The sequence below is a fragment of the Periophthalmus magnuspinnatus genome, chromosome 13 (assembly GCF_009829125.3).
Source record: "Periophthalmus magnuspinnatus isolate fPerMag1 chromosome 13, fPerMag1.2.pri, whole genome shotgun sequence".
In the NCBI taxonomy this organism is placed as follows: Eukaryota; Metazoa; Chordata; class Actinopteri; order Gobiiformes; family Gobiidae; genus Periophthalmus; species Periophthalmus magnuspinnatus.
The window spans coordinates 3,708,831-3,721,674 of record NC_047138.1 but is presented as its reverse complement, the minus strand read 5'-3'; the positions used below and the strand labels follow the sequence as shown (position 1 = coordinate 3,721,674).

At 38.4% G+C, this 12,844-nt stretch overlaps 2 protein-coding genes across 3 annotated transcripts in view; one reads left to right on the top strand and one right to left on the bottom strand.

Annotated features, from left to right (window-relative positions):
• gdpd5b (glycerophosphodiester phosphodiesterase domain containing 5b) overlaps positions 1-7,543 on the top strand; it is a 46,046-nt gene extending 38,503 nt beyond the window's left edge. The window contains exons 12-16 of one of the 2 annotated variants that reach the window (XM_033976902.2): positions 637-797; positions 986-1,133; positions 1,265-1,347; positions 3,933-4,045; positions 6,852-7,543. In XM_033976902.2, the coding sequence (XP_033832793.1) occupies positions 637-797; positions 986-1,133; positions 1,265-1,347; positions 3,933-4,045; positions 6,852-6,937 (591 nt within the window). In that variant the 3' untranslated portion in view covers positions 6,938-7,543. Of the gene's footprint in view, positions 1-636; positions 798-985; positions 1,134-1,264; positions 1,348-3,932; positions 4,046-5,674; positions 5,902-6,851 lie in introns of those variants that run through there. The other variant, XM_055225890.1, reaches the window with a different exon arrangement.
• A 134-nt stretch (positions 7,544-7,677) lies between these two features.
• Positions 7,678-12,546, bottom strand: hspa13 (heat shock protein 70 family, member 13). Its single transcript, XM_033977314.2, has 4 exons — positions 12,364-12,546; positions 11,922-12,262; positions 10,419-10,632; positions 7,678-9,485 (listed from the first exon to the last, which is right to left on the bottom strand). Exons 1-4 carry the CDS (start codon positions 12,386-12,388, stop codon positions 8,752-8,754), a joined length of 1,314 nt encoding a protein of 437 aa, XP_033833205.1. The 5' UTR covers positions 12,389-12,546; the 3' UTR covers positions 7,678-8,751.
• Positions 12,547-12,844: the final 298 nt, after the last annotated feature.

Genomic DNA, 12,844 nt, shown 5'->3' with positions numbered 1-12,844 from the left:
TGGAAACAGACCCAGCCCTGATAGTCATAACTTAATATGTACAATTTTGTATTGGTGGTGGTTATTTGCACATTATTTTTCATGTATTTGTTCGTATTTATTTATTTAATTTTAGATTTTTTTAATTTTAATTTATTTTTTATTATTATATATTTTTTTATTTTATTATTATTTATTTTATTTTATTTTAGACTTTTTTATTCTATTTTATTTTATTTTTGACTTTTTAAATTCTATTTTATTTTATTTTTGACTATTTTATTTTATTTTTGACTTTTTTATTTAACCAGGTAAAATGTTTGACAACTAATTCTCCTTTACAATCATGACCAAAGCCTCCAGCAGAAAAACACACATGCACACAACTGTACACGCACAAAAACACAGCACATGGAGCATAACGACGTTCCATAAAAGCAAAGGAGACGAGCGTGAAAGTCTAAACAAGAACATGTGTCAACAACCATCTGCTGGAGTTTGAAAAACCCATGGACATATCACACATAATTACCATGGCGACAGTGCTAATTTTTCATCAGTCTGTGTTTAACAATGAAACTAAATATTTTATCTCCTCAGTGGTCCGCAAAATGTCACCCGTAAACATAAATGTGTTGTATGTTTTTTACTCATTAGGTGTTTTGGACTCCTGAAGAGGAAAGGGCAGAGGTGAGAAAGATGGCGCCCGGCCTCGTCCAGACGTCGCTGGTCAAACCTGAGACTCCAGAGACGCTACAGCGAGAGGGAATCAGTGCGATGCTGCTGCGGTACAACCAGGCCACCACACAGGAAATCGGGTAAATGTACTGTACTACTAGTGCCAACGAGGCTCAATATATCACAAATGTATAACAGCAAGATCAGAAGACACTAATTATAATAAAAGGAGGCTGCAACAAGTAGAGACCGTTTGTTTTTTTTGTTTTTTTACTGCTTTGTTAAAGTAAATTATACGCATGTCATGTTATGTTGTATTTGTTTGCAGAGCTCTTTCCCAGAACAACATCAACCTCACTCTGTACACTGTAAATGAGCCCTGGCTGTACTCTGTGCTGTGGTGCAGTGGGGTGTCCTCTGTCTCCTCTGAAGCTCCTCATATCCTCAAAAAGGTGCCTTACCCCATCTGGCTCATGGTAAGTGTGAAAATACATGTTTATATAATGCTCGTTGACAATGGTTCTTGTGGAGGATATTTATTTTTTAATCTCTGGCTCCCTCTAGTGGACAAAGCGCAATCTTACTTTAGGGTTTTGTGTATTTGCAGAAACCTGATGAGTACTGCGTGCTGTGGGTGTCGATGGATCTGGTCTCCTTTGCTGTAGTTATAGCAATATTCATATTCCAGAAGTAAGTACAGTCCAGTGTTTTCTGTTATAATACTCATTTATTATTTAGTTGTGTGGAATTGTATTGCACTTTATTGCACAAATCAGGCTAACCTTTGAGTGTAATAGTTTGCACTTTTATTCAAGAATATTCAGGATGATATAAGGATGATGATTAAGATTAAGATTGCTTTTGAAATGTTATGATTTGTGGAACATTCCTGGGTAACTATGAGATTACAGAAGTCTTACAATCACAGCAAAGTGTTAAGTGATAATAATAACGTCCTTTTTACTTTACAGTGATAGAAAAGGTGTTGAAGTTTGCGCCTTTTCTTTTTTGTAATGAATATTCACTATTTTTACCAGCTCAAAGCGGTTCAATTTGTTGCTTAAATTAAAATTCTGACTAGGAAATGCCTCAATCTCTCAACTTCGCACTATAGGACCTTGACAATTATGCCATTAAAGTATTTCTACTTTCAATATTTCTCATTTTCCCTTGAACACATCTCACGTAGACTGTGTTCCCTTCTGATTAATTTAAACCAAGCTTTCACTACAGATAAAGTGAAAACTGTGACCTACCTATTGAGTTTATTTTCAAATCTCAAACTCTCCAGTGATGAGCTTTATACAGACGTGTGTAAAGTGTTGCTGTCCCTTTAACTTTGCCGTCTGAACTGACTGTCTCTTTTCTCCTGCTCTGTTTTTACCCTGCTTTTTGTCCTTCTCTGCTCTGCCCGGTGTGCATGCTCCTCTCTGCTGCACTCTGGCCTCTCAGCTATCACACAATCAGGTAATGGGTTCCTCACCTAAAATCCTCCCCAGAAATACTCACTTTTTTTACTCTCCATCCTGTCCTGTGTTGCATTTTCCCATCTCTTTCATTATTTCTTTTCTACATTAACAGAATCAGCACTGAGTTTCGTAGCCTCATATCTTAATTTCTGTCATTTTCAAGTTTTTTTTTTTTTTTTTAAATACAAACATAAAACACCTGTATCTATAAGATGACAAGGGAAGTGTGACCCGATTACACCTCCTGATACAGCAGAGTCTGGGGAAAACCGCTGATATTTAAACATTTAGACAGTTTCAGACGCACAAAAACAAAACCACAAACTGTCCCATTGATCATTTACTACTATTACATCTTTTATATTCAGCCAGTCTCTCGTTTCACATTTATTCTTTGATTCTTAATGTTATTTATTTGTCTCATTTTACTCTGTATCCCATTCAAACCCATGTAATGTGTTTTAAAATTGCATTATAAAACTCACCGTCTAGACATGTTCTTCCATTGGATTTCATTTCACTTCATGCACTTTCCCTCTGTCCCATCTCCTCATGTTTACAACCTGAGAAGATTTGTGTTAGATTGAATTAAGCTTAATAAATTAATGCAGCTTAAAGTGACGGTGTGTAACTTTCTGGAGGTGGATGAGGTGGTCAGCTGCGTGATAACTTGGAAATAATAAGTTAAAACCACATATTAGAACATTTTCCATGGAGATGCTGTAAGTTTAAGTCGTACTGTGGAATATTATAGCCAAAGGAGGCAGTAGAAAGCGCTCCGTTAGCCCAAATAACTGTCTGTCAGGTTTATGGAGAGGCAAGCCCACTCAAATCAAGACAGAGAAGGTGTTTTTTCTATATTTTAGTGCAATAAACACACCCATAATTTAAATTACGTGCATACTGCGGCTTTAATCATTACTATTTTAACTTAAATAACACCACTGTTCATTGGTTCATAAAAAAAACGTAATATTTTCCATCTAAATGATCCACTCGCTTCATTTCACCTTCATGTCTTTGAATAAGGAACCCACATTTTCCACCTACACAAAAATCACAACAAAAGCTTTTTATTACGCATCTCATTAAACCAAAGTGATCACTTCTAAGAGTTTTATTGATACTGACGTTTCCATTTCTGCCGTTTATAATGTTGGCATTTAAGACCAAACGCTCGGACTAATGCTTTTGCGCCAATTAAATTCATTTTGTTTAATTAGAGGAAAAGACAGAATGATGATGGAACATGAATCGTGAGAGTATGGACAGTTTAGAGCATTAGACAGATTGATAATTTAGTTCTAATTGACTACACAACTGCATAGATCACACTTTATACTTATATTTACTCTTGATAATAAACTTTTGGACGGTATTGCTTTAATGTTTATAAAGCAGCAGTTTAAAATGACACGCTTTTCCCTTATTTCAATCTTAACATTAAACTTTCTTCATAAAAATTAAAACATTTTCCTTTCAGATTCCAGTTTTAATGTTGTAATTTCCCATAAACCTTCACATTATTTATTCTAAAGAGGAGATTTAACAAAGTTGCATATACACAATTAAAACTGTTTTGATTGTAATGTTATTTTGTTGAGTTAAACATGTTCGTTTGTTTGTTTTTTTACTCTCATACCGCTGAGTTTCCCATGCCCAGAACCTGATTCGTTACGTCTCCTTCTCACCAATAAAAGAAAAATCTACTGAGATGCATTTGTTCTCCTCCTAAAACCACACGTCTTCTCGAGTGACCTTCAGTTCTTACTCTCCCTTATGCGACGTTTCCTTTGAATGCTGCAGGTATCGCTCCAGTGGCATTCACAGCTATAACCCTGAGCAGATCATGCTGAGCGCCGCAGTGAGGAGGGCGAGCCGTGACGTCAATGTGATGAAGGAAAAACTCATCTTCTCTGGTAGGTCACTTTTATTCTGGCGTTTATCTTTCTCTTTTTGTGATGTGCTCATGCGATCTTTTTAATGATGGTAGTTCTCAAATGACTGTTCTGGCTGTAGAGCGTTGCTTAGAATAGACCTGATTCTCACTTTTGTCCTGGTTTATCAGTCTTAGTCCGCTCAGTACCAGGTTAGCGAGTTTTGTCCTGCTATTAGCCTGGGTTTACTTCTGGTTTGGTCCCAATTTAATCCCAGAATAAATCCAATTGTCCTTGTTCAGTCTTGGTTTATTTTGGCTCGAAGACTTAAATAATTGCCCTGTTTTTTTTAATTAAGGTTTAGTACTGGTTTGATTCTAGTTTAGACCTGGTTTAGTCCCAAGTTAGTGCTGATTTAGTCTTGATATAGCAGCAACGGAAGATTTTTATGGGAACTTACATTCTCCTTAGTAAAAGACAAAGTTAAATCTGTCACTGGACAAAAAGTTATAGAAGTGAAGACGTTTCGCTGCTCATCCAAGACGCTTCTTCAGTTCTGGTCAGATTACTGCTGGACACTGAGTTATATATATCTATCAACTCCATCCTCGGACCCAAAGCATATAAGGGAAACAAAGAGAACAACAGAGCGAGCCAGTAGGGCCATTAAAGGTTGAATATAGGCCATTTAGGCTGAAACTGTAAACAATAGCTCAGGCATACCCCGTGTACACATTTCCACTGACCCTCAGCCTCTGGAATAAAAATAATTATGCGCGACCCATCAGTGCCGTTGACCAGTTTAAAATGCACATGTACAAGCAATGTTATATTTCACCAGAAGATGGCAGCAGATCCAGCCGTGCTTCGAGGCTACGCTTTCGCTGACTTTTATCACTAACTGGATAAAGACGGGTTTAAAGAAAGTCGAACCTTTGCTGAGAAAATGCTGAGTTTGTTTGGTTCGACATTTGTGTGAGAAAACATTCTTGGTTATGAACTTTAACGAGAACTATGTGACATTTGTGCATTAAAACCACCGTCTTTGAGATCTGTCTGTAGGAAATAGGCCCGGTCTGGCTCAGTTTCACTCTTCACATTAATCCAAGCAGGTTATTTGTCGCCTTCTGAGGTGAATAAATTCTAAAATCTCAGTGAATTTATTTAATTGCTTATCAAAACCACAGTTTAAATGTTCACTTTTTCATATTTATAATCTGCGTATCATTCATTTTGCTTTTGAAAGATGAAAGCCATTTGCAATAAAAAGTTTTAAAAAGGATTAAAATAGTTCATTTGTGTTTTAATTTTAATGGTTTTCACACATTTTCACCTCACCAGATCTGTCCGTCTTTGCAAAACGTTTGGACAACCCCTGACGTAGATGTTTACAGACTTGGACCAGCAGCAAAACGTCTTCACTTCTACAACGTTTTTGTCCAGTTGACAGATTTAACTTTGGCTTTTTACTGTGGATCAGACCTGGACGACTGAAGCTGCTCCAGATTTAGTCCCATTTAGTTCATCCAAACACAATTTCACTGGACTATTTTGAGAACCACTGTTTTACTGCCTGCACGTTTCTTTTAAAACATCCAGTCTGAGCATGTATCTCTCTGAGTGCCTACCAACGTGTGCTTCCTTGTCCACTTCCTGTTTCCTGTGTCAAAGGTCATGCCGTGTTGTAGCTGTGTGCCTCCTCCTCATCTCCACCAGCATCGCCTTTTGCATTTACCCCACTCACCTCCATCTCAACCACTGCCCCTAAACTCTGTGCCCCCCCCATCCACCCCTCGCCCTCTCTCCACCTCCCCTGCATTTGCTCTGCTCCAGACGTCTTCAAGTGTAGGAGTCTAAACTAAACCCTAAACGGACTTGAATTAGTCCTGACGGGGAAAGGTAAGACGCAACGAAATAGATATTCAGCTTTTACAGTGAGAGAAGTGTCTGTGAAACGTATGGATCGGTAATAGCTGGTTGCACTATGATAGAAAATAAGGACTCTTGCTGTAGATGTTAACAATTTAAAACAAAATATTAAGCAAGGCAAGTTTATTTGTAAAGCACAATTCACACACAAGGCAATTCAAAGTGTTTTACAGAATAAGAAAGACTTTAAAATCACAATACGACAAATCGAAACATAAATAATCACAAGTAATCATAAAATTAACGTTAAAGGAGAAAATTGCAGAATAAAAACCATATTGTGTGTCATATGCACAAATAAACAGAACTGTTGAGCCTGGAGTTAAAAATTGTCAAAATATTATATAATTTGAATGGAAAAGGTGAGCAGCGTGATGGTTAAACTTGCAAAGATTCAGTTTGGGTTTTTTTTTAGATTTATGCTTTAAAAAAAAAAAAAAGTTGTACCTTACATTTTTTTCCTATGTTAATTTTCAAAGTAATGAATTATAGCATGAATTAAAGGTACCTCTGTAACAAATACAGAATGCTACAGTATATTATACCCATCATTCACAGTTATGGCTAGTGATGAGTTAATACAATACATTTCAGTCATTTTTCCCTATTTCATGACTATAAAGTTCTATTAATCATTTTCAGATTGTAGATGTGATGATGTGACACTCCCAGGTGGAGACAAGAGCCAGTTTTTCCTCTTGATTACTCTATATTTTATTAAATATCCAAAAGGTAAATCCATAAATGTTGAACCTGATCATTTCTATTTGTGACTCGACCTTTGAACTCACTGTATTACAACACAAATCTACACTTTAGCCATATTCACTTTAGTTACCCTCATCTGTATTAAACATTATTGGACTATAAATGTTGTGATGTCATCTAAATTTACTCCATCTCTTGTGTCGCCCTCTAGAGGTGGAGAATGGTGTGACCAGTTCTGAGGAGCTGTACATGAACAACGGCTACAACTACTACACGAATCAGGGGATCGGCCAATGACGAGGACACTGTAGCTCCCTGTACATTGTGTAAAATGTTTTTGTTTTGTGCATAACTGAAAACACTAGCACTTTTATTGATTCAATTCACCAAATATTTTGGCTCTACTTGATGCTTGATTTTATGTTTGCTTAATATCGATACCTGTTGTTTTCTATTGAAGCACTGCCTTGGAAATCCTCACTATATTTCTGACTTTGCAGCATGACACAAACTGTTCTCGAGACTACTATAATTACTGACACTTATATTGACTATTATTACTGACATAAATATTTAAAATGAAACTAAGCTGTTTACAGAAGCCCTGCCTTCCTCTTCAGGTAAATATCGTCAATGTAATAATTCTTGATGATCAATGCATGTGAATAACAGTAATGACCATATCTAAATGTGAGCTGTTCTGAGACTGTAACACGGTAGAATGACGAGTTGTAGTATTTTATGGTTAATGTGAATGTTTGAGTTTTTTTTAATGTGTTCGATGTATTTTGGTGGGAATGTATTTTTAAGCTTGGCTGCTGTGCTGTTGAGTGTTATTGTAAAGTTGAATTGATGCGTGACCAATGAACAATGTGACAGTAATAAACTGTGTCATTGATAAAACTGAGTCTGATCAATCCTCACAACTTTAGTCCTATAATGAAATGATATATGGTAGAAATGATTTGCTGCTAATGTAAACTAATGAGGAGTTACACATTTGTAAATTGTGCCACAAGGAAAGACGCTAAACAATTCAAATTTCTATCAAAGTTTTTTACTTTGAAGATCAAATTGCATGAAAGAAATGACTGTACAAGTAAAATAAAGTATTTTTTAAACTAAACTGGACAAATGATATTTACATTTCCTATCAGTACAGTATACTTCATATTTCATGAATCTGTGTGTTTGACAAACGTGTCTTTTAAAAGCATATACATGATATATGCTATAATAGCGGTTCATACATTTGTAAAAACACACAAGGCACTATAAACCTTTGGTCCTGCAGTGGGACGACCAGAGTTGACCTGCCTATCTACAGCAGCAGAAGAACAAAGCATTAATTTAAGACATAATGAGGTCAAGCTGGTCAACAGATGGAAGTCCTCAAAGTGCAACTCTCTCCTCTTTTGACAGAATTAAGTTTCAATGAGGATGTTATTTGACACGTTACATTTTCTATTTCATATTGCACCGGAAATGCCAAATAAGTGGCCATTTTAGCTTCTGCATGAACAGTAGTACAGTTGATGGCAAATAATTCCTTCCCTGGACAGACCAAGGAAATGCAAAAGATCAAAAGCAAATGAAAAATAGTCCCAAAACCGACAAGGAAAACATGTCAAACACAAAATTAATCCATAGTAAACTTTGTTACTTAAATATTAACTTCACTGACATTAACCACTTTGTTGTGTGTAATTGTCTAGAATAGACAAAAGTTCAATTTTAACGACAGTATAAATAATTTTGGCTAAGTGGACATGAAAAAACAGCTCTTTTCAAAAAGGCACATGCGCTCGCACGATCACACAGTAAACAAAATAAATTATAAAATAAATACATAAAGATGTGCTTGTTACTTTAAAAGTGGTTGGTCTTAATAATAATAATATCTTCTATTTCTCTTTCACATTAGACAGAATTATGCTCCTGGCGGCATTGAGCTTAATAACTTCCCTTTCTTCAGAGGAATGTTCCCACTACTCATCCCAGAGAAAACCTCTTGCATTTCTCCTGGTGATGCTGTGCAAATGGTGCTCCAGTATTAAACGTATTAGAGAAGCATTAACCGGTACTGACGGCAAGTTTGGAATAGTAACAACTCAGTTCAAGTTTGTTTTGCGTAAGTGTCTATTGGGAATCTCTAACGCGCTCACTTGTAAAGGCCAAGACCCCCCCATGATCCCGGCTTGAATGGCTACACCAGTGACCACAGCTAAGTCTGGGTCGACAGATGTATTAGGCTCCTTCCCAAAAAACTCCGTAATAATTTTTCTGATGCGTGGTATCCTGGTTGAACCTCCAACGAGGACAATCTCATCCACTTCTTCTTTTTCCAAATATCCTTCCGCTAAAACAATCTTAATAGGAGTTAAAATTTTCTGGAAGAGGTCCTCGTTTAGCTCTTCAAACTGTTTGCGAGTGATTTCTGCATTAAACATGACCTTTTTAGGGGGGTCGGAGCTGTCCTGGATTTGGAGGTGGAGTGGTACATGAATGTTCGTTGTGGGGTGGACAGTGAGGTTGAGTTTTGCAGCTTCCACAGCCTGTCGCAGACGGTGAATATCTTCTTTAAGGGCAGGAGTGACGCCAAACTCTTGTGTAACGCGCTCTTTGGTAAACTGAAGCAAGCGCTGGCTGAAGTCTTGACCTCCCAGCTTGTTGTTTCCGGCCATGGCTCTGGTGAGGAACATTCCCCCCTGTTTGTTGAGCAGAGACACGTCCAGAGTCCCACCCCCCAGGTCCACCACCAAAACATTCAACACGTCCACTTTGTGCAGCCCGTAGGCCATGGCAGCTGCGGTTGGTTCATTTATGACTCGCAAGATCTCTAAACCTGTAAAAAAAAAAATAATAAAATGTTAGTAAAAACTGAGCTAAAAGCAGCTAAAAAATGGACAACAGGGAATCTGAACGAGAAGGAAAGGTGTAACTATTCCTTATATGCGGGTGTGTCTGAAAAACGTCAGAGAATTTTCAGACTGTACGAGATTCCTCTTTCAAACCTACAAACACTTAAACAAAAACTGGTTCACCCAAAGGACAAAACCTGAAGCCAAAAACAAAGTAATTTGGTCTACTCCATTCAGTGTAGTGAACAGTGCAGTGAGCGTTACACTGGAGAAACTAAGCAGCCATTTCATAAGAGAATGTACAAACACCAGCATCTAAAACCCACTGACCACTCCTTTGAAGATAGTGAGGTGTAGATCTGAGCCAGAGAAAACAAATGGTTTGAGAGGGGAGTTAAAGAAGCTATTTTTGTTAGGAATGGGGGCCTGATACATCATCTATCTCTCATGTATAACTCCATCCTCAGACCCAAACAAAGAGAAAAATAGCAGGATCGTTAAAAGCTGAATAGGGTAGTTTCAGCTGAAAAGGGAGGACAATATCTGTTTACAGTTTCAGTGTAGTTAGCCCCTCACTTCAGACAGATATAAGGCAGTGTCCACAGTAATCTGACCAGAACTGAAGAAGCGGCTTAGACGAGCAGCGAAACGTCTTCACTCCTACAACAATTTGTCCAGTTGACAGATTTAAACTTCGTCTTTTGCTATTATTTTGTGTTGAAAAATGTATTCCAATGGCTTGAGATTTCCAGATCGACACACCCCCAGCAAAACATCCAATAGAATTAATCTGTGTGTCTGTACTTAAAGATGTTATTTTCAAACTTCATTAAAGTCATCAAAATAGTATTAAAACAATGAAAAGCCAAGTCAAAACAGTGTCTAAATAAGTTTGCCACATGGTAAAATGGACTGACCAGCGAGGTTAGCAGCTCTGATGGTATAATTCCTCTGGTGTTCATCAAACTCTGCAGGAACCGAAATAACGGCTTTCTGGATGGGGACACCCAGCTGCTGCTCCGCCATCTTCTTCATCTTGAGCAGTAGCCTCGAGCCGATGAACTCCGGGCTCACAGTGAACGTGTGGTTAGTGGAGATCTCAAACTCAGCGCTGCCATTGTTATTTATCACCTGAGGGGATTAAAAAAAAAAATCACTTATTAACATAAAACACATTATCACAACTTTACATGCTTAAGGAGGATCAACAAATGTATAACCCCCAGTCAATCAATAAGTCTGTATAATTTACATCAGATTTCTAGTAAAATAGAATTGTATCGACTTATATTCCCACTCTGTTCTCACAAGGCATTACATCAACAATCCAAAATAACACAGGGTGGGTTACGGTAAGTGTTGCACAAAATAGTTCCCAACAGAATTAACATTTGATCTCTCCAGAACATATTTTTAGAAAGTATTTCAATTGAGCAACCATATGGACTAGTACTGGTAGTACAACCCTTGCTTACAGCTAATAATACGTTTCAAGGGGATAACTGAACTTTAACAGCCACATCAAATCAACATCTACAGCTTTTTACCATCTAAAAAAACACTGCAAATGTCAAAGGTAAACTGTCAAAACCAACCAAAACTTAGAGAGACTTATCCATGCATTTGTGTCCAATAGGTTAGACGACTGTAACGTCCTGCTCACTGGCCTCTCCAAACGAGCCTTAAGACAGAACAGAACATCCAGAACACTGCTGCTCGGGTCCTGACTAAAACCAGGAAGTACTTCACACATGTGTCCTGTGGCTCAGGTCTAGAACCAGGAAGTACTTCACACATCTGTCCTGTGGCTCAGGTCTAGAACCAGGAAGTACTTCACACATGTGTCCTGTGCACAGGTCTCTGGCTCCTGTGGCTCAGAGACTTTAAAGCAGCTCAGTGTGAACAAGTCTCTCCATGGACCAGCACCAAAGAACATCTCCCACATGAACCATATGAACCATCTCACATGAGGAGGACTAAACCAGGACTAAACCAGGACTAAACATGGGGAATCAGTGTTTCAGTTTTATGCAGCTAAAATTTAAAACAGTCTTCTTGAAGATTTGAGACAGGCCTCTACTTTGACAATGTTTAAATCCAGACTCAAACGGTTCTGTTTAGTTGTGCATGTGACTGAAAGGTTTTTATTCTGCACTTTTCTCCTTTAATGTTCACTTTATGATGATTATTTGTGATTATTTATGTTTTGATTTGTTGTATTGTGATTTTAATGACTTTCTTATTCTGTAAATCACTTTGAATTATATTGGATACAAACTGTGCTTTGCAAATAGACTTGCCTTGCCTATATTCCTTGCAGTAATGTGTTATTATACTTGTGTAACTCCTGAAAATCAAGTTAAGACGCCTTTTGTTCATGCCTGTGGTCATTTCCCCATTATATTAAACCACAGCCTTGCCTTGAATGGATATCGTGCGCTCTCCCTCTCCAGGACTTCAGGCTCAAATGTTTTCCCTATAAACCTCTTGGCGTCGTAGATGGTGTTCTGGGGGTTGCTGTCCGCCAGGTCCACGGCCTCGTGTCCCGCCAGGACCGCGGTGGTGGTGAAGGAGACGGCGCTGGGGATGCTCCTTCTGCCCTCTTCATCCGCCACCACCTCCACCTCTCCACTGCCCGGGTGAAAGACGCCCACGGAGCAGAAGGTCGTCCCCAGGTCCAGGCCGATTACTTTGGGTTTGGGAGGTGGTAAATACTGTTGTCCCAGGTAACCAGCCAGAAACAGCGCTAATATGACGGAACCTGTGAACACGCAGGTGAAACAAACCGTGAACACACCGGCTAGCACCGAGCAGCTAAAAACATCAACATTACAGCCAAAGAGCCGTTTGTGACTCACTTACCGATCATAGATATTTCCCCCGCCATCTTCCCACGCTGTCCTCAAAAGGACTGACACCAAAATGTAAAGTTTATCAAAATATGTAGCCTAAAGATCGTACCAGGATGAGTGATGTGGAGCAAATGGGACTTTTCTGACCACCAATAAACTACACGTCAACGTTACACGCTCTCAGGTGCATTCTGGGTAATGTAGTTATAGCAGGCTGGCTTTTCCAACAGAAATGCGCACAGCCTTTTAACAATTTAACTTCACTTCCCATGAACACTTGCGGTGTATTACGAACAGGAAGTTTTTGTGACGTAATTGAACTAGCAACCAATCAGCGCATAAAACTCTGCTTCGTCACATCAGAAGCACAGTCCTGTGGTCCAAAGAAGCGCTATGACGAAGGCTTTTTCTCGAAATCTTATCTAAAAAGAAGATAAAAAATAAAAAGTTTTGCATATGGGCCGTCAGAGTGCGCTATGCAACTCTTTTTT

Bases quoted from the DNA above. Each gene is read 5' to 3' on its own strand.
- hspa13 (XM_033977314.2), bottom strand. From the start codon at position 12,388: ATGGCGGGGGAAATATCTATGATCG. The intron at 12,263-12,363 runs GTAAGTGAGTCA...GCGTGTTCACAG, and splicing joins GGGGGAAATATCTATGATCG to GTTCCGTCATATTAGCGCTG. The intron at 10,633-11,921 runs GCAAGGCTGTGG...TAATCCCCTCAG, and splicing joins GCGCACGATATCCATTCAAG to GTGATAAATAACAATGGCAG.